The 22756-nt window shown below is 53.3% G+C and overlaps 1 protein-coding gene across 2 annotated transcripts; it reads right to left on the reverse strand.

Annotated features, from left to right (window-relative positions):
* Positions 1–379: 379 nt before the first annotated feature.
* On the reverse strand, positions 380–16417 carry ATP5PF (ATP synthase peripheral stalk subunit F6). Of its 2 annotated transcripts, none has more exons than XM_063956375.1 (4): positions 16309–16417; positions 4611–4799; positions 2791–2915; positions 380–488 (listed from the first exon to the last, which is right to left on the reverse strand). In XM_063956375.1, the coding sequence occupies exons 2-4, from the start codon at positions 4778–4780 to the stop codon at positions 460–462; spliced, it is 324 nt and encodes a 107-aa protein (XP_063812445.1). In that variant the 5' UTR covers positions 4781–4799; positions 16309–16417; the 3' UTR covers positions 380–459. The 2 variants fall into 2 exon arrangements, with proteins under 2 accessions (XP_063812445.1, XP_063812446.1); XM_063956376.1 differs by lacking the exon at positions 16309–16417 and adding an exon at positions 16248–16272.
* Positions 16418–22756: the final 6339 nt, after the last annotated feature.

Consider the following 22756-nt stretch of genomic DNA (forward strand, 5'->3'; position numbering starts at 1 on the left):
CAGGAAGTGACAGTCACATGACCACCGGGACCCAGAGATTTCACTACAGCCGCCAGGAGGAGGCAAGTCACCATTGGGCCACCAAAATGTTGACATTTTAACTAGTCGACATCTCATCACAGTCTACATGATGAATGTTGACATAGTCGTACTCAACCCACCATAAGAGGATGCGCTTCATGAAGTCTATGAGCATTATCTGCCTACACTGCTCAGAGGTGCAAATCAGCAACCTATCAGCACGTAGCTTATATCTAACTAAAAGGCTGGCATAAAAAGCAAATTCCTGACCGGCTGCTTAGGTGTCCCTGCTGATTTTCCTCTGTGAAATGTCACTGTGCTAACACAGGTCTTAACAACAAAAGAAGAAACCACACTCTGAAAATCTCCTTCGGTTTATTAATTTACTAGTAACATAGCCAAGACAGACGGCATCAGTACATAGGTCCAAGATAAAGGTTATTTCTGAACATCCTCCAGGTTAGGTTCTGAAAGTATAAGAAGAAAAAAAAAAAAAAAGACAATATTAGTGTTCACTCTAGGCCGTTTTTTAGCAGGCAAAACCCACCCTGCCCCTTTTGCGGCACCCTGCTAGTACAGCCGCCCGCTTCCTGCCCTCCCGGCGTGTATAGATGCCGTGCGCATGCGCGCGGCATCCATTCACGCATTGGGAGAGGGCTGGGGGAAGCCCAGCACCGACGGAGGTGCCGGCCACAGACGCTCTCTATAGTAGCGTCTGTGGGTCGCCCCGCCCCCTAAAAATGCTGTAGGCGTGGCCACGCCCCCTAATTTGCGTGGCCGCTCCACAGTTTCCGGCGCCCTGCCCCTTTTCACTCCTAGAGTGAACACTAAATATATAGATATTCAGCTCTTAAAAGCGAGGCTCTCTGCTTCTCATGTATTATGTATACAAACTGTTGCATGGTCAGAAAAGCTTGTAGGTGTTGCAAGGAATAATATTATAATAATAATACTGCACCCACACTACCTCTGTAGCGCCTCAAATCACAATCATATTCAGAGAACATTATGATCCCAAGTGTGGCTCAGGCTTGTTCATGCTGTCCCTGATGTTGTGACACAGTGAACTCTGTGGGGCTTATTCAATAACAGGGTGCAAAAGTGTCGCAGACGGCAGCTGGTTACAGCGGCTGTTACCAATCATGGAAACGAGATTGAATTATAAAAAGTATCAACTTTTATTTTCAGATTTTAATACTACTGTAAATATTATTGCAGAGAAGGAGCACGTTACATTTGTAGTCAGTTTTATAATGTGCACTATGTTCTTGGCAATGAATAACACACACATTATAAACAGGGGTGGATTACATATAATGCCGGAGCAAGTCATACGTCTTTGCGACATAAGCCAAAACCCTGTTTTTTTTTGCCATGCACGAGCATTGTCCCAGGGTCCGCCTTCTGTCTGAGAGGTCTGGTCCGGGTTGACAGTCCCGTGTCTCCGACCCTGCAGTCAACCAGGGTTATTCCCAGGACTTGCAACCCGGGTCAGTGCCCTGGCTTATGTGTGAAAGGTATGACCCAAGTCATGCATTAAAGAAATTCACTGACGGGGGGACAGGAGCACTTGAAGATGACATCATCTCCAAGAGCCCACTGAAAGCCAGAAGACTTTTTACTCTATCCAAGCAAAAGCTTATATTTATTATTATATGGGCCTTATACAAGGAAACGGTACACAAGACCTTGTCCTCCATTCCTCCTATATTTCTTTCTCTTGAAGGTCCTGTCTTGGCTGTGCCCCCAGCCGCAGGAGGTCCCTGCAATTCCAAAATCTCCACATGGTGATAACACTGTACACTACGGTACCCAACACAAATGAATGCAAGCAGATGCTGCGGACGTATCTTCCCTAATTTCGTACTGCGCATGCTCCAGAGCTGAGACACATAACAATGTGTAATGAAGTGCTGTACTGCACCCAACCCTGGGGCATCTCCCCTTGTGGCTGACGTGATGTAACAAAGTGTAATGTGGACTAAATTCAGCAAGAGCGTGTCGGCGGTATTGCGAGTTTGCATAATTACATCTGTTTTCTAATGGATCTTTTGCATGAGAGATCGGGTTGATAAAGTGCAAATACGGCAGAATATCCGCATTTAGACTCACGCATGTAGCGCAGGAGCAACTACAACCAACGTGCATCCATCTATGGACTGACCCCAGTGCATTCCTTTCAGCACTTATTAACATACCCTTCATAGGGTAGAATCCTCTGTGTGCAATCTCTGAACTAGATGTCAGGCACACTATGGAGGGTTATAGAGGAAACAAACTGTTCTTGGAAGGTACCAGGTGCACACCTAGTTTGTATAGGTTTATTAGCTAGAATATTTGTACATATACAGATGCGCCCTCATACACTTAGCAATACGCCAAGCGCGACTAAGCCGCTCCGAGAGGTGCAGCGTCCAGTCTTTTTCTCTACGTTTTGCCTTATTCGCATCAGATACGTAGTGAAACACCACTCGCAGTGTACCACAGACACTGAGCATAACATGGCGTGAGAAGCCGCAGCATCGTAGCACTTTGTATGCAGACTCAGCTGCACACAGATGTACAAAGGTCGCACATCAAATTGATCAGTGTAATCTAGCAAAGTAGTTTTGTGGTTCTCAGCTATGTATGCGGATTAGACGCACAGCTAGAGAGAAAGTCTCACTGGGAGGGGTGTTTGGTGGGACTGAAGCAATAGTGATAGAGGGCAAATGATGGTAAAAGGATAAGGTAAATACATTCACCACTCGACACCTAGAAACTACAAACCTTCAAACTTGAACTCTGGGAACTGGTTCATGTTTCCGCTTCCAAATAACCTCTGCAGCTTGCCGATGTCTTCACTGAGCTCTTTCTGGGAAGCCGGAGTGGCATCGACTGTGCCGCCAGTTTGCCTGCAGCACCAAAGCATGAATGTTATGTAATAGGGCACATGGTGAGACAAACAGCAGCACAAGCTATATAACTAGATTTACAGTAACATTCCCAACATCTGAGCCAGTCCACAGACTGTCCAGTGATCGGCTAGCTCAGCGCCCCTATCGGTAGCTTCTTACTACAACGACTCTTCCACCTGTCCTGAAGTTAATGCTGCATACATCTATTAAGTACACTGATGCAATAATTAGGAGCTGACTCATTATAGCCCCCCCCCCCCCCCCCCCCACCACCACTCTATAGCTGTTGAGCACTGCTCGCAGGTGGTTGAGATATTCAGTGGCTGGCATCTGGCATGTGGTCCTTTAGGCCAGGAGTGGCCAAATTCAGACCACAAGGTCCCTACCAGTTCACGTTTTCTAGACTGCCTGTGGATCTTTCTACTGTGTCAGTTAGGAATGAATGCGCCTGTGCACCAGCTATGAGATATAGAAAACAATGACTTTTAGGGGTCCTTGAGTGCCGCATTTGGCTACTCTTGCTTTAGATGGAGTTCTGTGGCGATGCTCAGTAGGAGCCCGGGGTCCATATGGGTGTTTTTGGGGAGATGGTTTATTAGTTTTGTACAAGAGGAGGAACGGTTATGTGAGCTGTGGAAACACGTGAAACGGTTAAAATGCAATTGTGTGCATGAAGTGGAAAGCAAAGTAGTTGGAGGGGGAGTAAAGTCACCTGCTGGTGCATTTAAAGATATTGCTTTAAATCAGTCCTTGCTAAGGGAAATGTACTGTATATTCTTCCCTCAGCTAAGTGACTGAAGAATAAATTACCAGGCAATTGGAACCTTATTCTGGTGATTTATACCCCTTTTCCTCTGCTACTAACACCGGGGTTAAGGTTAAGGGTTAAGGCTCAGTGTAAATAGGTAACCTGGGTCCTGTTTACAGCAAGGGGAGACCCACATTTCATCACCTCAAAGCACCGGCAGGAGAGAATGCATCAGTGTCCAGTGTGAATGGTACCAACCCAGGAATAACCCAGGTCAGAGCCGCAATGGGAATGAGGTCTGTCCTGGATTGGTACGGTGTTTCAAATCCCAGGTCAGACCTAAATTTTGGTGGAAAAGGGATGTAAGTTACATATTACATCCAAAGGATGTGATTGGAGTATGCGTGTATTTCTGAAATACTTTCCATGCTTATTTACAAACAAAGGATATTTTAACTATTTTATCCAAAAAGACTGATCTTAATTATAGACCCAATAAATCCATTTTATGAGATCATAAATGAATAAACAAAAAACAAAACACATAAGCGAATCAACACTGCGCGCCTCAGCATGGGGGAGATGTACTAAGCAGTGACAAGTGGGAAAATGAGCCAGTGGAGAAGTTGCCCATGGCAACCAATCATGTGTCTGTATAATTTTACAGTATGCAAATTATGTTACTTCAATGCTGATTGGTTGCTATGAGCAACTTCACTTTTTACATCCCCCCCCCCCCCCTTATTTTATGCTTTGTCATATTTCCAGCACCAGAATCATGTTATTGGGAGCTACTGTTCAGAAGTATGAATGATCTGTGGATTTGACCTGAGTGGGTAATGAAGTAGGACTATACTTATAGGAAAAGAATAATAAACTTTTCTTACATAGCTCCAAACATACACTGGGTAATGCTGCCAGTCAATCTGCTGACATTTACTTACAGACTCTTAGCTCTGTACTCCTTGATCTTATCCACAAACAGTTTCTGGACGGGGTCTAAGTCCTTGGTCTTGTTGAAAGCTATGGCCGTCAACCCAATGTTTCTCCTCAAATGAACAGAGACTGCAGACCGGAAGACGGAGGAGAAGCGGAAGAGATGCTGGAGAACCATGGTTTTATCTGTACCTCGCCTAGAAATAAAATGCAGAAAGGGTACAAGTAAAATAATAAACCCTGACCCAATACTCACAAGAATGGAATTTATTAGGAAACATTATTTTGTCATGAAGCGCCTCCGTGATATCACAGATACCCCACCAAACTGATGCACGCATTCTTCTGTATACTGCAGGCATTCCCAACCACGGTCCTCAAGGCACACTAACGGAGCAGGTTTTAGTGATATCCAGGCGTCAGCACAGGTGACTTAATTAGTAGCTCAGTTATTTTGATTTAACCATCTGTGCTGCAGCCTGGATATCACGAAAAATAAGAATTTACTTACCGATAATTCTATTTCTCGGAGTCCGTAGTGGATGCTGGGGTTCCTGAAAGGACCATGGGGAATAGCGGCTCCGCAGGAGACAGGGCACAAAAGTAAAGCTTTCCGATCAGGTGGTGTGCACTGGCTCCTCCCCCTATGACCCTCCTCCAAGCCAGTTAGGTACTGTGCCCGGACGAGCGTACACAATAAGGGAGGAATTTTGAATCCCGGGTAAGACTCATACCAGCCACACCAATCACACCGTACAACTTGTGATCAAAACCAGTTAACAGTATGATAACAGAGGAGCCTCTGAAAGATGGCTTCCTAACAATAACCCGAATTAGTTAACAATAACTATGTACAATTATTGCAGATAATCCGCACTTGGGATGGGCGCCCAGCATCCACTACGGACTCCGAGAAATAGAATTATCGGTAAGTAAATTCTTATTTTCTCTATCGTCCTAGTGGATGCTGGGGTTCCTGAAAGGACCATGGGGATTATACCAAAGCTCCCAAACGGGCGGGAGAGTGCGGATGACTCTGCAGCACCGAATGAGAGAACTCCAGGTCCTCCTTAGCCAGAGTATCAAATTTGTAAAATTTTACAAACGTGTTCTCCCCTGACCACGTAGCTGCTCGGCAAAGTCGTAATGCCGAGACCCCTCGGGCAGCCGCCCAAGATGAGCCCACCTTCCTTGTGGAGTGGGCCTTTACAGATTTAGGCTGTGGCAGGCCTGCCACAGAATGTGCAAGTTGGATTGTGCTACAGATCCAACGAGCAATCGTCTGCTTAGACGCAGGAGCACCCATCTTGTTCGGTGCATACAATATAAACAACGAGTCAGAGCTCCTTGCAATATATATTTTTAATGCTCTGACAACGTCCAGTAACTTGGAGTCCTCCAAGTCACTTGTAGCCGCAGGCACTACAATAGGCTGGTTCAGATGAAATGCTGACACCACCTTAGGGAGAAAATGCGGACGAGTCCGCAGTTCTGCCCTGTCCGAATGGAAAATCAGATATGGGCTTTTGTAAGATAAAGCTGCCAGTTCTGACACTCTCCTGGCCGAAGCCAGGGCTAGTAACATGGTCACTTTCCATGTGAGATATTTTAAATCCACCTTTTTTAGTGGTTCAAACCAATGAGATTTTAGAAATTCCAAAACCACATTGAGATCCCACGGTGCCACTGGAGGCACCACAGGAGGCTGTATATGCAGCACTCCCTTAACAAAAGTCTGGACTTCAGGAACTGAAGCCAATTCTTTTTGAAAGAAAATCGACAGGGCCGAAATTTGAACCTTAATAGATCCCAATTTGAGACCCATAGACAATCCTGATTGCAGGAAATGTAGGAATCGACCCAGTTGAAATTCCTCCGTCGGAGCACTCCGATCCTCGCACCACGCAACATATCTTCGCCAAATGCGGTGATAGTGTTGCACGGTTACTTCCTTCCTTGCTTTAATCAAAGTAGGAATGACTTCTTCCGGCATGCCTTTTTCCTTTAGGATCCGGCGTTCAACCGCCATGCCGTCAAACGCAGCCGCGGTAAGTCTTGAAACAGACAGGGACCCTGCTGAAGCAAGTCCCTCCTTAGAGGTAGAGGCCACGGATCTTCCGTGATCATCTCTTGAAGTTCCGGGTACCAAGTCCTTCTTGGCCAATCCGGAACCACTAGTATCGTTCTTACGCCTCTTTGCCGTATAATTCTCAATACTTTTGGTATGAGAGGCAGAGGAGGAAACACATACACCGACTGGTACACCCAAGGCGTTACCAGCGCGTCCACAGCTATTGCCTGCGGATCTCTTGACCTGGCGCAATACCTGTCCAGTTTTTTGTTGAGGCGAGATGCCATCATGTCCACCATTGGTCTTTCCCAACGGGTTACCAGCATGTGGAAGACTTCCGGATGAAGTCCCCACTCTCCCGGGTGAAGGTCGTGTCTGCTGAGGAAGTCTGCTTCCCAGTTGTCCACTCCCGGGATGAACACTGCTGACAGTGCTATCACATGATTCTCTGCCCAGCGAAGAATCCTTGCAGCTTCTGCCATTGCACTCCTGCTTCTTGTGCCGCCCTGTCTGTTCACATGGGCGACTGCCGTGATGTTGTCCGACTGGATCAACACCGGTTTTCCTTGAAGCAGAGGTTCTGCCTGGCTTAGAGCATTGTAGATTGCTCTTAGTTCCAGAATGTTTATGTGAAGAGACGTTTCCAGGCTCGTCCACACTCCCTGGAAGTTTCTTCCTTGTGTGACTGCTCCCCAGCCTCTCAGGCTGGCGTCCGTGGTCACCAGGATCCAATCCTGTATGCCGAATCTGCGGCCCTCCAATAGATGAGCACTCTGCAACCACCACAGAAGAGATACCCTTGTCCTTGGAGACAGGGTTATCCGCTGGTGCATCTGAAGATGCGACCCTGACCATTTGTCTAACAGATCCCTCTGGAAAATTCGTGCATGGAATCTGCCGAATGGAATTGCTTCGTAAGAAGCCACCATTTTTCCCAGGACTCTTGTGCATTGATGTACAGACACCTTTCCTGGTTTTAGGAGGTTCCTGACAAGCTCGGACAACTCCTTGGCTTTTTCCTCCGGGAGAAAAACCTTTTTCTGAACCGTGTCCAGAATCATCCCTAGGAACAGCAGACGAGTTGTCGGCATTAACTGGGATTTTGGAATATTCAGAATCCAGCCGTGCTGTTTTAGCACTTCTTGAGACAGTGCTAATCCCCTCTCTAGCTGTTCTCTGGACCTTGCCCTTATTAGGAGATCGTCCAAGTATGGGATAATTAATATGCCTTTTCTTCGAAGAAGAATCATCATCTCGGCCATTACCTTTGTAAAGACCCGAGGTGCCGTGGACAATCCGAACGGCAGCGTCTGAAACTGATAGTGACAGTTTTGTACAACGAACCTGAGGTACCCCTGGTGTGAGGGGTAAATTGGAACGTGGAGGTACGCATCCTTGATGTCCAAGGACACCATAAAGTCCCCTTCTTCCAGGTTCGCTATCACTGCTCTGAGTGACTCCATTTTGAACTTGAACTTCTTTATGTACAGGTTCAAGGACTTCAGATTTAGAATAGGTCTTACCGAGCCGTCCGGCTTCGGTACCACAAATAGAGTGGAATAATACCCCTTTCCCTGTTGTAGAAGAGGTACCTTGACTATCACCTGCTGAGAGTACAGCTTGTGAATGGCTTCCAAAACCGTCTCCCTTTCGGAGGGGGACGTTGGTAAAGCAGACTTCAGGAAACGGCGAGGCGGATCTGTCTCTAGTTCCAACCTGTACCCCTGAGATATTATCTGCAGGATCCAGGGATCTACCTGCGAGTGAGCCCACTGCGCGCTGAAATGCTTGAGACGACCGCCCACCGCCCCCGAGTCCGCTTGAGAAGCCCCAGCGTCATGCTGAGGCTTTTGTAGAAGCGGGGGAGGGCTTCTGTTCCTGGGAAGGAGCTGCCTGTTGGTGTCTCTTCCCCCTTCCTCTGCCTCGTGGCAGATATGAATATCCCTTTGCTCTCTTGTTTTTAAAGGAACGAAAGGACTGCGGTTGAAAAGTCGGTGTCTTTTTCTGTTGGGGAGTAGCTTGAGGTAAAAAGGTGGATTTCCCGGCTGTAGCCGTGGCCACCAAATCTGATAGACCGACTCCAAATAACTCCTCCCCTTTATACGGCAAAACTTCCATATGCCGTTTTGAGTCCGCATCGCCTGACCACTGTCGCGTCCATAAACTTCTTCTGGCCGAAATGGACATAGCACTTACCCGTGATGCCAGTGTGCAGATATCCCTCTGTGCATCACGCATATAAAGAAATGCATCCTTTATTTGCTCTAAAGACAGTAAAACATTGTCCCTATCCAGGGTATCAATATTTTCAATCAGGGACTCTGACCAAACTACTCCAGCACTGCACATCCAGGCTGACGCTATAGCTGGTCGTAGTATAACACCTGTATGTGTGTATATACTTTTTTGGATATTTTCCATCCTCCTATCTGTTGGATCTTTAAGTGCGGCCGTCTCAGGAGAGGGTAACGCCACTTGTTTAGATAAGCGTGTGAGCGCCTTATCCACCCTAGGAGGTGTTTCCCAGCGCGCCCTAACCTCTGACGGGAAAGGGTATAAAGCTAATAACTTCTTTGAAATTAGCATCTTTTTATCGGGGGCAACCCACGCTTCATCACATACATCATTTAGTTCTTCTGATTCAGGAAAAACTATAGGTAGTTTTTTCACACCCCACATAATACCCTGTTTAGTGGTACCAGTAGTATCAGCTAAATGTAACGCCTCCTTCATTGCCAAAATCATATAACGTGTGGCCATACTGGAAAATACGGTTGATTCGTCACCGTCGCCACTGGAATCAGTGCCTGTGTCTGGGTCTGTGTCGACCGACTGAGGCAAAGGGCGTTTTACAGCCCCTGACGGTGTTTGAGGCGCCTGGACAGGCACTAACTGATTGTCCGGCCGTCTCATGTCGACAAACGACTGCTTTAGCGTGTTGACACTATCCCGTAATTCCATAAATAAAGGCATCCATTCTGGTGTCGACCCCCTAGGAGGTGACATCCCCATATTTGGCAATTGCTCCGCCTCCACACCAATATCGTCCTCATACAGGTCGACACACACGTACCGACACACAGCAGACACACAGGGAATGCTCTTAACGAAGACAGGACCCCACTAGCCCTTTGGGGAGACAGAGGGAGAGTTTGCCAGCACACACCAAAAGCGCTATATATGACAGGGATAGCCTTATAATAAGTGCTCCCTGTATAGCTGCTTTTATAATATAATTTTTGCCACTATTTTGCCCCCCCTCTCTTGTTTTACCCTGTTTCTGTAGTGCAGTGCAGGGGAGAGACCTGGGAGCCGTCCTGACCAGCGGAGCTGTGTAAGGAAAATGGCGCTGTGTGCTGAGGAGATAGGCCCCGCCCCTTTTCCGGCGGGCTCGTCTCCCGCTCTTTAGTGTATTCTGGCAGGGGTTAAATATCTCCATATAGCCCCGGAGGCTATATGTGAGGTATTTTTTAGCCAAATAGGTTTTCATTTGCCTCCCAGGGCGCTCCCCTCCCAGCGCCCTGCACCCTCAGTGACTGCCGTGTGAAGTGTGCGGAGAGGAAAATGGCGCACAGCTGCAGTGCTGTGCGCTACCTTTAGAAGACTGAGGAGTCTTCTGCCGCCGATTCTGGACCTCTTCATGTTTCAGCATCTGCAAGGGGGCCGGCGGCGAGGCTCCGGTGACCATCCAGGCTGTACCTGTGATCGTCCCTCTGGAGCTGATGTCCAGTAGCCAAGAAGCCAATCCATCCTGCACGCAGGTGAGTTCACTTCTTCTCCCCTAAGTCCCTCGTTGCAGTGATCCTGTTGCCAGCAGGACTCACTGTAAAATAAAAAACCTAAGCTAAACTTTCTCTAAGCAGCTCTTTAGGAGAGCCACCTAGATTGCACCCTTCTCGGCCGGGCACAAAAATCTAACTGGCTTGGAGGAGGGTCATAGGGGGAGGAGCCAGTGCACACCACCTGATCGGAAAGCTTTACTTTTGTGCCCTGTCTCCTGCGGAGCCGCTATTCCCCATGGTCCTTTCAGGAACCCCAGCATCCACTAGGACGATAGAGAAACCTGCACTGTTAGTGTGCCTTGAGGACCGTGGTTGGGAATGCCCGGTTTACTGGATCAGTCCACTAACCACTGCCTCCATAGGGTGTAGGAGATGCATACACTTCACTGCTACAATAAATTCTAGATCAGTATGTAAGGAACAGCCACAGGTAAAACTATCATTTGTAAAAGCAGCTGAACACATGAATGGGTAAAGGCAGCGGACTTCAAAAGCTGAAGATGTTTTATACTGGATTTGTAAAAGCATAACATTAATGTGGAACCTTGATAATATTAACAAATATTGATATAGTGCACACATATACTACACTGCTTTACAGATAATATTTATTAATTAACATCAGTCCCTGTCCCAGAGGAGCTTACATTCAAATATTCCCTAACACATGGGAGAGAAGTAGTAATAGGTAGCGGATTCAGACGGAGGAGGCAGAGGCTGGAGAAAAGTATTGGTAGGTAGGAGGTACATGCAGAGGAGGCAAAGAGGCTGCAGAGGAGCAGCAGTAGGTAGGGGGCTCAGGGGCTGGAGATGTGCAGCAGGAGGTAGGGGGCACAGGGGCTGGAGATGTGCAGCAGGAGGTAGGGGGCACAGGGGCTGGAGATGTGCAGCAGGAGGTAGGGGGCACAGGGGCTGCAGTGGAGCAGCAGGAGGTAGGGGGCACAGGGGCTGCGGAGGAGGAGGTAGGGGGCACAGGGGCTAGAGAGGAGCAGCAGCAGAAAGTAGGGGGCACAGGGGCTGCGGAGGAGGAGGTAGTGGGCAGAGGGGCTGGGGTGGAGCAGCAGGAGGTAGGGGGCACAGGGGCTGGGGAGGAGCAGCAGGAGGAAGGGGGCACAGGGACTGGGGAGGAGCAGCAGGAGGTAGGGGGCACAGGGGCTGGAGAGGAGCAGTAGGAGGCACAGGGGCTAGAGAGGAGCAGTAGGAGGCACAGGGGCTAGAGAGGAGCAGTAGGAGGCACAGGGGCTAGAGAGGAGAAGCAGGAGGCACAGGGGCTAGAGAGGAGAAGCAGGAGGTAGGGGGCACAGAGGCTGGAGAGGAGCAGTAGGAGGCACAGGGGCTGGAGAGGAGCAGTAGGAGGCACAGGGGCTGGAGAGGAGCAGTAGGAGGCACAGGGGCTGGAGAGGAGCAGTAGGAGGCACAGGGGCTGGAGAGGAGCAGTAGGAGGCACAGGGGCTAGGGAGTAGAAGCAGGAGGCACAGGGGCTAGAGAGGAGAAGCAGGAGGTAGGGGGCACAGGGGCTGGAGAGGAGCAGCAGGAGGCACAGGGGCTGGAGAGGAGCAGCAGGAGGCACAGGGGCTGGAGAGGAGCAGCAGGAGGCACAGGGGCTGGAGAGGAGCAGCAGGAGGCACAGGGGCTGGAGAGGAGCAGCAGGAGGCACAGGGGCTGGAGAGGAGCAGCAGGAGGCACAGGGGCTGGAGAGGAGCAGCAGGAGGCACAGGGGCTGGAGAGGAGCAGCAGGAGGCACAGGGGCTGGAGAGGAGCAGCAGGAGGCACAGGGGCTGGAGAGGAGCAGCAGGAGGCACAGGGGCTGGAGAGGAGCAGCGGGAGGCACAGGGGCTGGAGAGGAGCAGCGGGAGGCACAGGGGCTGGAGAGGAGCAGCGGGAGGCACAGGGGCTGGAGAGGAGCAGCGGGAGGCACAGGGGCTAGAGAGGAGAAGCAGGAGGTAGGGGACACAGGGGCTGGAGAGGAGCAGCAGGAGGTAGGGGGCACAGAGGCTGGAGAGGAGCAGCAGGAGGCACAGGGGCTAGAGAGGAGCAGCAGGAGGTAGGGGACACAGGGGCTGGAGAGGAGCAGCAGGAGGTAGGGGGCACAGGGGCTGGAGAGGAGCAGCGGGAGGCACAGGGGCTAGAGAGGAGCAGCAGGAGGTAGGGGACACAGGGGCTGGAGAGGAGCAGCAGGAGGTAGGGGGCACAGAGGCTGGAGAGGAGCAGCAGGAGGTAGGGGGCACAGAGGCTGGAGAGGAGCAGCAGGAGGTAGGGGGCACAGAGGCTGGAGAGGAGCAGCAGGAGGTAGGGGGCACAGAGGCTGGAGAGGAGCAGCAGGAGGCACAGGGGCTAGAGAGGAGAAGCAGGAGGTAGGGGGCACAGGGGCTGGAGAGGAGCAGTAGGAGGCACAGGGGCTGGAGAGGAGCAGCAGGAGGCACAGGGGCTGGAGAGGAGCAGCAGGAGGCACAGGGGCTGGAGAGGAGCAGCAGGAGGCACAGGGGCTGGAGAGGAGCAGCAGGAGGCACAGGGGCTGGAGAGGAGAAGCAGGAGGCACAGGGGCTGGAGAGGAGAAGCAGGAGGCACAGGGGCTGGAGAGGAGCAGCAGGAGGTAGGGGACACAGGGGCTGGAGAGGAGCAGCAGGAGGTAGGGGGCACAGAGGCTGGAGAGGAGCAGCAGGAGGTAGGGGGCACAGAGGCTGGAGAGGAGCAGCAGGAGGCACAGGGGCTAGAGAGGAGAAGCAGGAGGTAGGGGGCACAGGGGCTGGAGAGGAGCAGTAGGAGGCACAGGGGCTGGAGAGGAGCAGCAGGAGGCACAGGGGCTGGAGAGGAGCAGCAGGAGGCACAGGGGCTGGAGAGGAGCAGCAGGAGGCACAGGGGCTGGAGAGGAGCAGCAGGAGGCACAGGGGCTGGAGAGGAGCAGCAGGAGGCACAGGGGCTGAAGAGGAGCAGCAGGAGGCACAGGGGCTGGAGAGGAGAAGCAGGAGGCACAGGGGCTGGAGAGGAGAAGCAGGAGGCACAGGGGCTGGAGAGGAGAAGCAGGAGGCACAGGGGCTGGAGAGGAGAAGCAGGAGGCACAGGGGCTGGAGAGGAGAAGCAGGAGGCACAGGGGCTGGAGAGGAGAAGCAGGAGGCACAGGGGCTGGAGAGGAGAAGCAGGAGGCACAGGGGCTGGAGAGGAGAAGCAGGAGGCACAGGGGCTGGAGAGGAGAAGCAGGAGGCACAGGGGCTGGAGAGGAGAAGCAGGAGGCACAGGGGCTGGAGAGGAGAAGCAGGAGGCACAGGGGCTGGAGAGGAGAAGCAGGAGGCACAGGGGCTGGAGAGGAGCAGCAGGAGGCACAGGGGCTGGAGAGGAGCAGTAGGAGGCACAGGAGCTAGAGAGGAGAAGCAAGAGGCACAGGGGCTAGAGAGGAGAAGCAGGAGGCACAGGGGCTAGAGAGGAGAAGCAGGAGGTAGGGGGCACAGGGGCTGGAGAGGAGCAGTAGGAGGCACAGGGGCTGGAGAGGAGCAGTAGGAGGCACAGGGGCTAGAGAAGAGCAGTAGGAGGCACAGGGGCTAGAGAGGAGCAGTAGGAGGCACAGGGGCTAGAGAGGAGAAGCAAGAGGCACAGGGGCTAGAGAGGAGAAGCAGGAGGTAGGGGGCACAGGGGCTGGAGAGGAGCAGTAGGAGGCACAGGGGCTGGAGAGGAGCAGCAGGAGGCACAGGGGCTGGAGAGGAGCAGCAGGAGGCACAGGGGCTGGAGAGGAGCAGCAGGAGGCACAGGGGCTGGAGAGGAGCAGCAGGAGGCACAGGGGCTGGAGAGGAGCAGCAGGAGGTAAGGGCACAGAGGCTGGATAGGAACAGCAGGAGCTAGGAGGCACAGGGGCTGGAGAGGAGCAGCAGGAGGTAGGGGGCACAGGGGCTGGAGAGGAGCAGCAGGAGGTAGGGGGCACAGGGGCTGGAGAGGAGCAGCAGGAGGTAGGGGGCACAGAGGCTGGAGAGGAGCAGCAGGAGGTAGGGGGCACAGAGGCTGGAGAGGAGCAGCAGGAGGCACAGGGGCTAGAGAGGAGAAGCAGGAGGTAGGGGGCACAGGGGCTGGAGAGGAGCAGTAGGAGGCACAGGGGCTGGAGAGGAGCAGTAGGAGGCACAGGGGCTAGAGAGGAGCAGTAGGAGGCACAGGAGCTAGAGAGGAGAAGCAAGAGGCACAGGGGCTAGAGAGGAGAAGCAGGAGGCACAGGGGCTAGAGAGGAGAAGCAGGAGGTAGGGGGCACAGGGGCTGGAGAGGAGCAGTAGGAGGCACAGGGGCTGGAGAGGAGCAGTAGGAGGCACAGGGGCTAGAGAAGAGCAGTAGGAGGCACAGGGGCTAGAGAGGAGCAGTAGGAGGCACAGGGGCTAGAGAGGAGAAGCAAGAGGCACAGGGGCTAGAGAGGAGAAGCAGGAGGTAGGGGGCACAGGGGCTGGAGAGGAGCAGTAGGAGGCACAGGGGCTGGAGAGGAGCAGTAGGAGGCACAGGGGCTAGAGAGGAGCAGTAGGAGGCACATGGGCTAGAGAGGAGCAGTAGGAGGCACAGGGGCTAGAGAGGAGCAGCAGGAGGTAAGGGCACAGGGGATAGAGAGGAGCAACAGGAGGTAAGGGCACAGGGGCTGGAGAGGAACAGCAGGAGGTAGGGGGCACAGGGGCTGGAGAGGAGCAGCAGGAGGTAGGGGGCACAGGGGCTAGAGAGGAACAGTAGGAGGTACATGGGGCTAGAGAGGAGCAGTAGGAGGTACATGGGGCTAGAGAGGAGCAGTAGGAGGTACATGGGGCTAGAGAGGAGCAGTAGGAGGTACATGGGGCTAGAGAGGAGCAGTAGGAGGTACATGGGGCTAGAGAGGAGCAGTAGGAGGTACATGGGGCTAGAGAGGAGCAGTAGGAGGTACATGGGGCTAGAGAGGAGCAGTAGGAGGTACATGGGGCTAGAGAGGAGCAGTAGGAGGTACATGGGGCTAGAGAGGAGCAGTAGGAGGTACATGGGGCTAGAGAGGAGCAGTAGGAGGTACATGGGGCTAGAGAGGAGCAGTAGGGGGTACATGGGGCTAGAGAGGAGCAGTAGGGGGTACATGGGGCTAGAGAGGAGCAGTAGGGGGTACATGGGGCTAGAGAGGAGCAGTAGGAGCCACAGGGGTTGAGAGGAGCAGTAGGAGGCACAGGGGCTAGAGAGGAGCAGTAGGAGGCACAGGGGCTAGAGAGGAGCAGCAGGAGGCACAGGGGCTAGAGAGGAGCAGCAGGAGGCACAGGGGCTAGAGAGGAGCAGCAGGAGGCACAGGGGCTAGAGAGGAGCAGCAGGAGGCACAGGGGCTAGAGAGGAGCAGTAGGAGGCACAGGGGCTAGAGAGGAGCAGTAGGAGGCACAGGGGCTAGAGAGGAGCAGTAGGAGGCACAGGGCCTAGAGAGGAGCAGTAGGAGGCACAGGGCCTAGAGAGGAGCAGCAGGAGGTACAGGGGCTAGAGAGGAGCAGTAGAAGGCACAGGGGCTAGAGAGGAGCAGTAGGAGGCACAGGGGCTAGAGGAGCAGTAGGAGGCACAGGGGCTAGAGAGGAGCAGCAGGAGGCACAGGGGCTAGAGAGGAGCAGCAGGAGGTAGAGGGCATGGGCTGGAGAGGAACAGCAGGAGGTAGGGGGCACAGGGGCTGGAGAGGAGCAGCAGGAGGTAGTGGGCACAGAGGCTGGAGGTGTTGGGGTATGTAACGCTGCAGGCGGCTAGTAGGGCAGAATAGTGATTGTGCGCTAGGCATGATGGGAAGACAAGGGTCACCCTCCCCCGGCTCAAAAACTGATAACAGCGAGTGGGAATACCCCGTACTATAGCCCACTAGCAGCCGCTACAGTCACCGACTTCCCCGCTGTTGCCGCTCACCTCTCCGGTCACCTTGCTGTTCTGTCACCGTCCGCAGAAGGCAGAAGCACAGTGATGACGTCAGTACGTGGTGCGTCACGGTAGAGTCCCGCCCCTCACCAGCTGCTGCTGCAGTTGGGTCGCTCACCTGTCACTCAGCCCCCTGGCCTCGTCGTCAGGCACTATAATGGGGGATCACAGGGACGGACCTGTTCTGGCAGGGCATGCTGCAAGCCTGCAACCTTTAGTTCCTCAACAGTAAAATAACATATTACTGTAACCATAACACTACCATTAATACTACTAGTGGTGTGTAATAAGCTCTGTGCCCCATCCACAGCACAGTCACCTATACACAGCTGACAGGGTAGTTATGGACCCCAGGAGCTAATGTGGGGGCTCCCTGCACCTATGTGCCTGGGAGAGGGCCTGCAATGTTCTAATACAACTCGGGCTGGGCTGGCAGCTGCCCTCTTCCGGTTGTTGCCCCCTTTGCTGGTGTGCAGGTGCCCAGTTACGGTGCTGCCAACTTTCTATATATTTATTTTGGACAATTGTATAATACTAGGTGATTCATCGCTCTTCACACCGTCGTTTGGGGCTACGCCCCGATAACCCCTGCACACCTTTGGACATACGCAGGCCGGTAGATAACAGAATCAGAAACACAGGGCAGTATAGAGGGCATACAGAAATGGTGTCCGGTTGAGAAAAGATAGAGAGGCGTGGGGTGGGGGGAGAAAGGGAATGTACAGAAACGCTGTGCGATCAGTAAAGGATAGGGGAGGCAGGGTGGTAGGGAGAGGATAAAGAGAGGCAAGGTGTTAGACAGAAAATACCGTTGCAAGAGGCTACGACCCGTTAACCCCTGCACGGGCTTCAGCTGTGCTATAATTGTTATTATATGGAGTATTACCTGCAAAAAAGTTTATGCTATTGGGTAAATATTGCAAGGGGGAAGGGCGTGCGATTGTCAAGGGGGCGTAGCCCTTTGTGAGGGCGTAAAGAGTGGCCGCAGGGCACAATGAATAACATAGTGTAGTATATACTGCTAGTGTATGCAGCGCAGCTTATACACACAGTGGCCACAGGTATCAGCCGCGTATACACACAATGGACACAGGTAGCTGAGCTGCTTATACACACAATGGCCACAGGTAACAGAGCTACGTATCCACACAGTGGCCAGAGGTAGCAGGGCAGTTTATACACACAATACCCACAGGTAGCAGAGCCGCTTATACACACAATACCCACAGGTAGCAGAGCCGCTTATACACACAGTGCCCACAGGTAGCAGCACAGCTTATACACACAGTGGCCACAGGTATCAGGGCCACGTATCCACACAGTGGCCAGAGGTAGCAGGGCAGCTTATACACACAATACCCACAGATAGCAGAGCCGCTTATACACACAGCGGCCACAGGTAGCAGAGCCGCTTATACACACAGTGCCCACAGGTAGCAGAGCCGCTTATACACACAGTGCCCACAGGTAGCAGAGCCGCTTATACATACAGTGCCCACAGGTAGCAGAGACGTTGATACACAACGTGCCCACAGGTAGCAAAGCAGTTTATACACACAATGACCACAGGTAGCAGTGTTGCTTATACACACAATGGACCCCGGTAGCAGTGCCACTTCTACACACAATTCCCATAGGTAACAGAGGCACTTATACACACAGTGGCCACAGGTAGCTGAGCCGCTTATACACACAATGGCCACAGGTAGCAGCACCACTTATACACACAATGGCCACTTTTAGCAGCACCGCTTATACACACAATGGCCACTGGTAGCAGTGTCACTTATACACACAATGGCCACAGGTAGCAGCACCACTTATACACACAATGGCCACAGGTAGCAGTGGCGCTTATACACACAATGGCCACAGGTAGCAGTGTCACTTATACACACAATGGCCACTGGTACCAGAGCCGCGTATACACACAGTGGCCACAGGGAGCTGTGCCACTTATACACAATGGCCACAGGTAGCAGTGTCGCTTAGACACATAATGGCCACAGTATTACTTTTTTTTTATTAATCCAATGTCCATCGGTAGCAACTATACTCACAGAAGTTCAGTGTGTGTGGTGGTGGGGGGGGGGGTTTGGAAAGAGGGTGGGTTCAGTGAGGTGGAGGTGCCTATCCATGCCGCTAATCACCCCGATTTAGGGAATCACTTGTAGCGGCTGCGGATGGTGTCCGAGGTGCTACGTGTGATGGAGGGGTGGGTGCTGGAGGGGGTCCAGAGGTGTTGCGGGTGGTGGAGGGGTGGTTGCAGTGGCACGGATGGCGGAAAGGGTGCAGAGGTGCAGTGGGTGGGGGAGGGGGAGGTGTGGAGGGGGCGCGGATGGGGGAGGGGGTCTAGAGGTATGGGGGTGGGTTGGGGGTGTAGCGGGAGGAGAGGTGGGGGAGGTGCGGGGGTACTGCGGGTGGGGGAGAGGCGGGGGGTTAGGGTTGTGGGTGATACGGGTGGGGGAGGGGGCGGGAGTGCCGCGGGTGGGGGAGGGGCATGTGCGGGAGACGGATGTGGTGGGTGCCGTAGGTGGAGGAGGGGCGGAGGGTGCTGCAGGTGGGGGCGGGAGTGCCGTGGGTATGGGAGGAGTGGGGGGTGCTGCAGGTGTGGGTGCTACGGGTGGGGTAGGGGGTGCGAGGCGCATGTGGTGGATGCTGCGGGTGGGGGGCGGATGTGGCGGATACTGTGGGTGCCGCGGGTGGGGGAGGGGCGGGCAGGTTTTATGGTGCGGGGGTGTAGCGGGGGGGAGTGGTGGGTATGGGGGTGGGGTGGGAGTGCCGCAGGTGGGGGAGGTGCAGGGGGTGCTGCGGGTTGTGGGTGCTACGGGTGGGGGAGGGGCGTGTGCTGTGGGTGGGGGATGGATGTGGTAGGTGCCGCGGGTGGGGTGGAGGTTGTGGGGGGAGAGGTGGGTATGGGGGTGGGGGAGGTGCGGGGGTGCTGCGGGTGGGGGAGAGGGCAGGAGTGCAGTGTGCGGGGGAGGGGCGTGTGCCGCGGGTGGGGGGTGGATGTGGTAGATGCTGTGGGTGCCGCGGGTGGGGGAGGTGCGGGTGGGGTGTAGGGTGCGGGGGAGAGGTGGTTATGGGGGTGGGGGAGGTGTGGCTGCGGGGTGTGGTGGGGTCTGCCGCTGGTGGGGGAGGGGCGGGGGTGCTGCGGATGGGGGAGGGTGCAGGAGTACGGCGGGTGGTGCTGATGGTGTGGGTGCTACGGGTGGGGGAGGGGTCGGGAGTGCCCCGGATGGGGGAGGGGCGGGAGTGCCGCGGGGTGCTGCAGATGTGTGTGCCATGGGTGGGGGAGTGAGTGCCGCGGGTGGGGAGTGCTGCAGGTGTGGGTGCCGGATGTTGTGAAGGCTGTGGGTGCCGCAGGTGGGAGGGGGGCGGGTGCGGCAGTCAGTGGTCGTCCACGGCATTCTCCTCCGGACTGTGCGGCAGCTGAGCAGTCACCAGCTGCAGTGTCACCAGGGTGCAGGGAGTGTACGGGGAGGGGGGAGAGAGGGGAGTGGGCGGAAATTGGGAGGGGACTTGGCGGGGATGGGCGGACCGAGGGAGGGGACTGTTCCTGGCCTGCATCCAGCCACCCAGATCTGTAACTGTGACTCTTATTATAGACACATTACGCATCAGAAAGTTTCCAGAACTGAAAGAAACAGCAATAACTGCTAAAACAGGGGTCCCGACTCCCGGGTCAGAGGGGTTCATTTCTCTGTGCATTATTATAGGGTCAGAAGGAACACTACTTTGGTTTGTACACCATTTTTCTTTTACGGTCATTAAATATATTGTTTTGTTGCCAGCCACGATTGCCAACCCTACATATACCGTGCTGTTCTCTATATACCACCACCGATGTTACCTTCACTTATAACTGCAAGATTTTGTTTTTTGGCACATAAGTGAATTACAATGTATCAGTTCCATTAAGCATTACCCTTTTTACAACGCACAATTTAGAGGTGGGTGCAGTGCCGATGCTGGACGCAAGCGGACGATGTCTACAGTCTGCTCTGTATACGCAAATTGAAATTGCATGAAGTGACATGCAATTTCGGTGGGCGTCCGATGGTGTAACGATGGGGCGTCTTAGTACATGGCCAGAATCCTTTTTCTCTGTAAAATAAATACATGGCACATGAGGTCTCGGAGCATTGGCACATGGGGCCTGAGTCAGATATTTACGCAAGTCCAAAATTCACGTAAATCTCTGTTGTTTAATGCAACACAGCTCTTTGGGCGCAGCAGCGGACCACAGAAGTCAGTGGGCGGCCTTTTACTTAAGACGCCTCCTGCATCTTTCACACAAAGACGCAGCGGCTGTGCTATTAGTGTACACCTCAGAGAACCTTGGAATGTCTGCTATTGAACAGCTGAGCACCACGGATATAAATCAGTGCCTGTGCTTGATTCTGTGCCCCGTACATTCTTGGCAGGTGAATGGAAGAAAGATGGACAGCGGACATAAGGAGGAAATGTAACATGTTATTCTTTTACTGTCCTGCGTCCTTTACCGACTTCCACCCTGCAAAGGTGTCTGTGTGCACTACAACAGCATCCCCAATATGAGGGAAACCAACTACACCCTATTCAAGTGTTGCCAGTTTCTAAAGTTTCTCATTATATACTATTATTGTATTTTAATATAGTATTAAGTTTAAAAAAATCCCTGCTCTCCTTCTTTGATTCGCTCCCACCGCCGTGTGTTGCCCAGCGATTGTTTGAACCAGGGCCACCATCAGGGGGATACTTGAAGCACAGCTGTCCCGGGCCGGCCTCTCTGACAGAGAGGGGAGGGCCCGTGCCCCTCATGCTGCCGTCTGCCAGCAGCACTCTATTGAAAATGTCCCTCCCAAAATGTCCGCTGCCTCAGAGGAGACAGTCATTAAAGATACTAGAGTAGTCTCCTCTGAGGCAGTGGCCATTTTGGGAGGGACATTTTGAAATAGTTTGAAGCAGGCAGGCATGAACAGTGGCCCCCCGCCGGGACGGCAGACCGCTGAGGGAATCCCGACAACGAGCAGAACCCATGACAGCGAGCAGGTACTAGCATAATTATACCCCTTTTACATTCGCAGCTTCGGGTCATTCCCGGGAATGTGTCCCGGTATATTTGCCGGGACACATTCCCGGGAATGACCCTTTTACATTTGCAGCCCGACCCGGCATATTGCCGGGTCGGTGACGTCACCGCTGATGCTACTGGAGGCGGTGCTTGGAGATAACCTTCTCCAAGCACCGCCTCCTCCTATGCAGAGAACGGGTGCCGGGTCGCCTTGACCCGGTATACCCGTTCACACTGCACAGCTTCCCGGGACGGTTACGGATTCAACCCAGGTCGAGACCTGGGTTGAAATCCCGGGATGCTCGTCCTGGGAAATTGTCCCTGTACCCATTCACACTCACAAAAATCCCGGGATGATGCGCGTTCACGTGCAATATCCCGATATTTTTCTGCGAGTGTAAAAGGGGTATTACTGTGTGGGCATAATATGGTGACAAGGGCATTAATGTAGGGGCATAATAAGTTGTCAGGGGCATTACTGGGGGGGGGCACAGAGCCGGCCTTAGGCATAGGCAAACTAGGCAAATGCCTAGGGCATTTGGTATGCTTAGGGGCACCAGCAGCTTCTGCTGATTAAAATGATATGCGGCATGCCTATATTCTGTGTGTGACTGCAGCTGTATCTGCATACGAAATGCTACATTGCAGTGTATTCCTGGAAATCACTGTAATGTAGCATTTCGTATGCAGATACAGCCACAGTCACACACAGAATATAGGCATGCTGCATATCATTTTAGTCAGCGGAAGCTGCTTGTGCATCCTAGCCACACACTAATGCAAATAAGATGCATTTTCATAAACAAAAGGCGCCCAACATTAGCAGAGCTGCCAGCTGACTCATGCCAGGCATCTCCTGCAGAACTAGCGGCGGTGCTAGGGGGCACCAACCAAAATCTTGCCTAGGGCATCATATTGGTTAGGGCCGGCTCTGGGGGGGCATGATATAATAACGGGGCATAACTGGGGGGGATAATATGGTGTCAAGCAGTGGCGTGCGGTGAGGTCAGTGGCTGGGGAGGCACTGGCAGCTAACCATCTCCCCCCCCATACATTGCTAAAACCAGCACCAGGCAGTACCAGCCAGGGGGGGTAATGCCATAGCAGGGGAGACACTCAGTGTGGGGTCCCCCTGCCATAACATTAATCACCCCCCAAGCCAGTCAGCCCAGGGCTGGAATTCCTCGGAAGTGGGGACCCCAAAAAATACAAATGGGGTCCCCCCTCCCGAGCAATAACCAGCACTGGGCTGATAGCCCAGTGCTATGCCCCGCACCCCTGGTGGCAGTGGGTGCGGGGTTCATTGTTAATATTGTTCTTTACAGGTGGCCTACAGGTCCCAGCAAGCCTGCCCCAGCATGCTGGCACTTGGAGAACCACATG

Source organism: Pseudophryne corroboree, chromosome 2 (assembly GCF_028390025.1).
Source record: "Pseudophryne corroboree isolate aPseCor3 chromosome 2, aPseCor3.hap2, whole genome shotgun sequence".
In the NCBI taxonomy this organism is placed as follows: domain Eukaryota; kingdom Metazoa; phylum Chordata; class Amphibia; order Anura; family Myobatrachidae; genus Pseudophryne; species Pseudophryne corroboree.

Excerpts from the sequence above, each read along its gene's own strand:
- ATP5PF (XM_063956375.1), bottom strand. The coding sequence starts at position 4,780 with ATGGTTCTCCAGCATCTCTTCCGCTTCTCCTCCGTCTTCCGGTCTGCA. Across the intron at positions 2,916-4,610 it reads GAGTACAGAGCTAAGAGTCT|GCAAACTGGCGGCACAGTCG; the intron begins GTAAGTAAATGT and ends TTGGTGCTGCAG. Across the intron at positions 489-2,790 it reads CCCAGAGTTCAAGTTTGAAG|AACCTAACCTGGAGGATGTT; the intron begins GTTTGTAGTTTC and ends TTATACTTTCAG.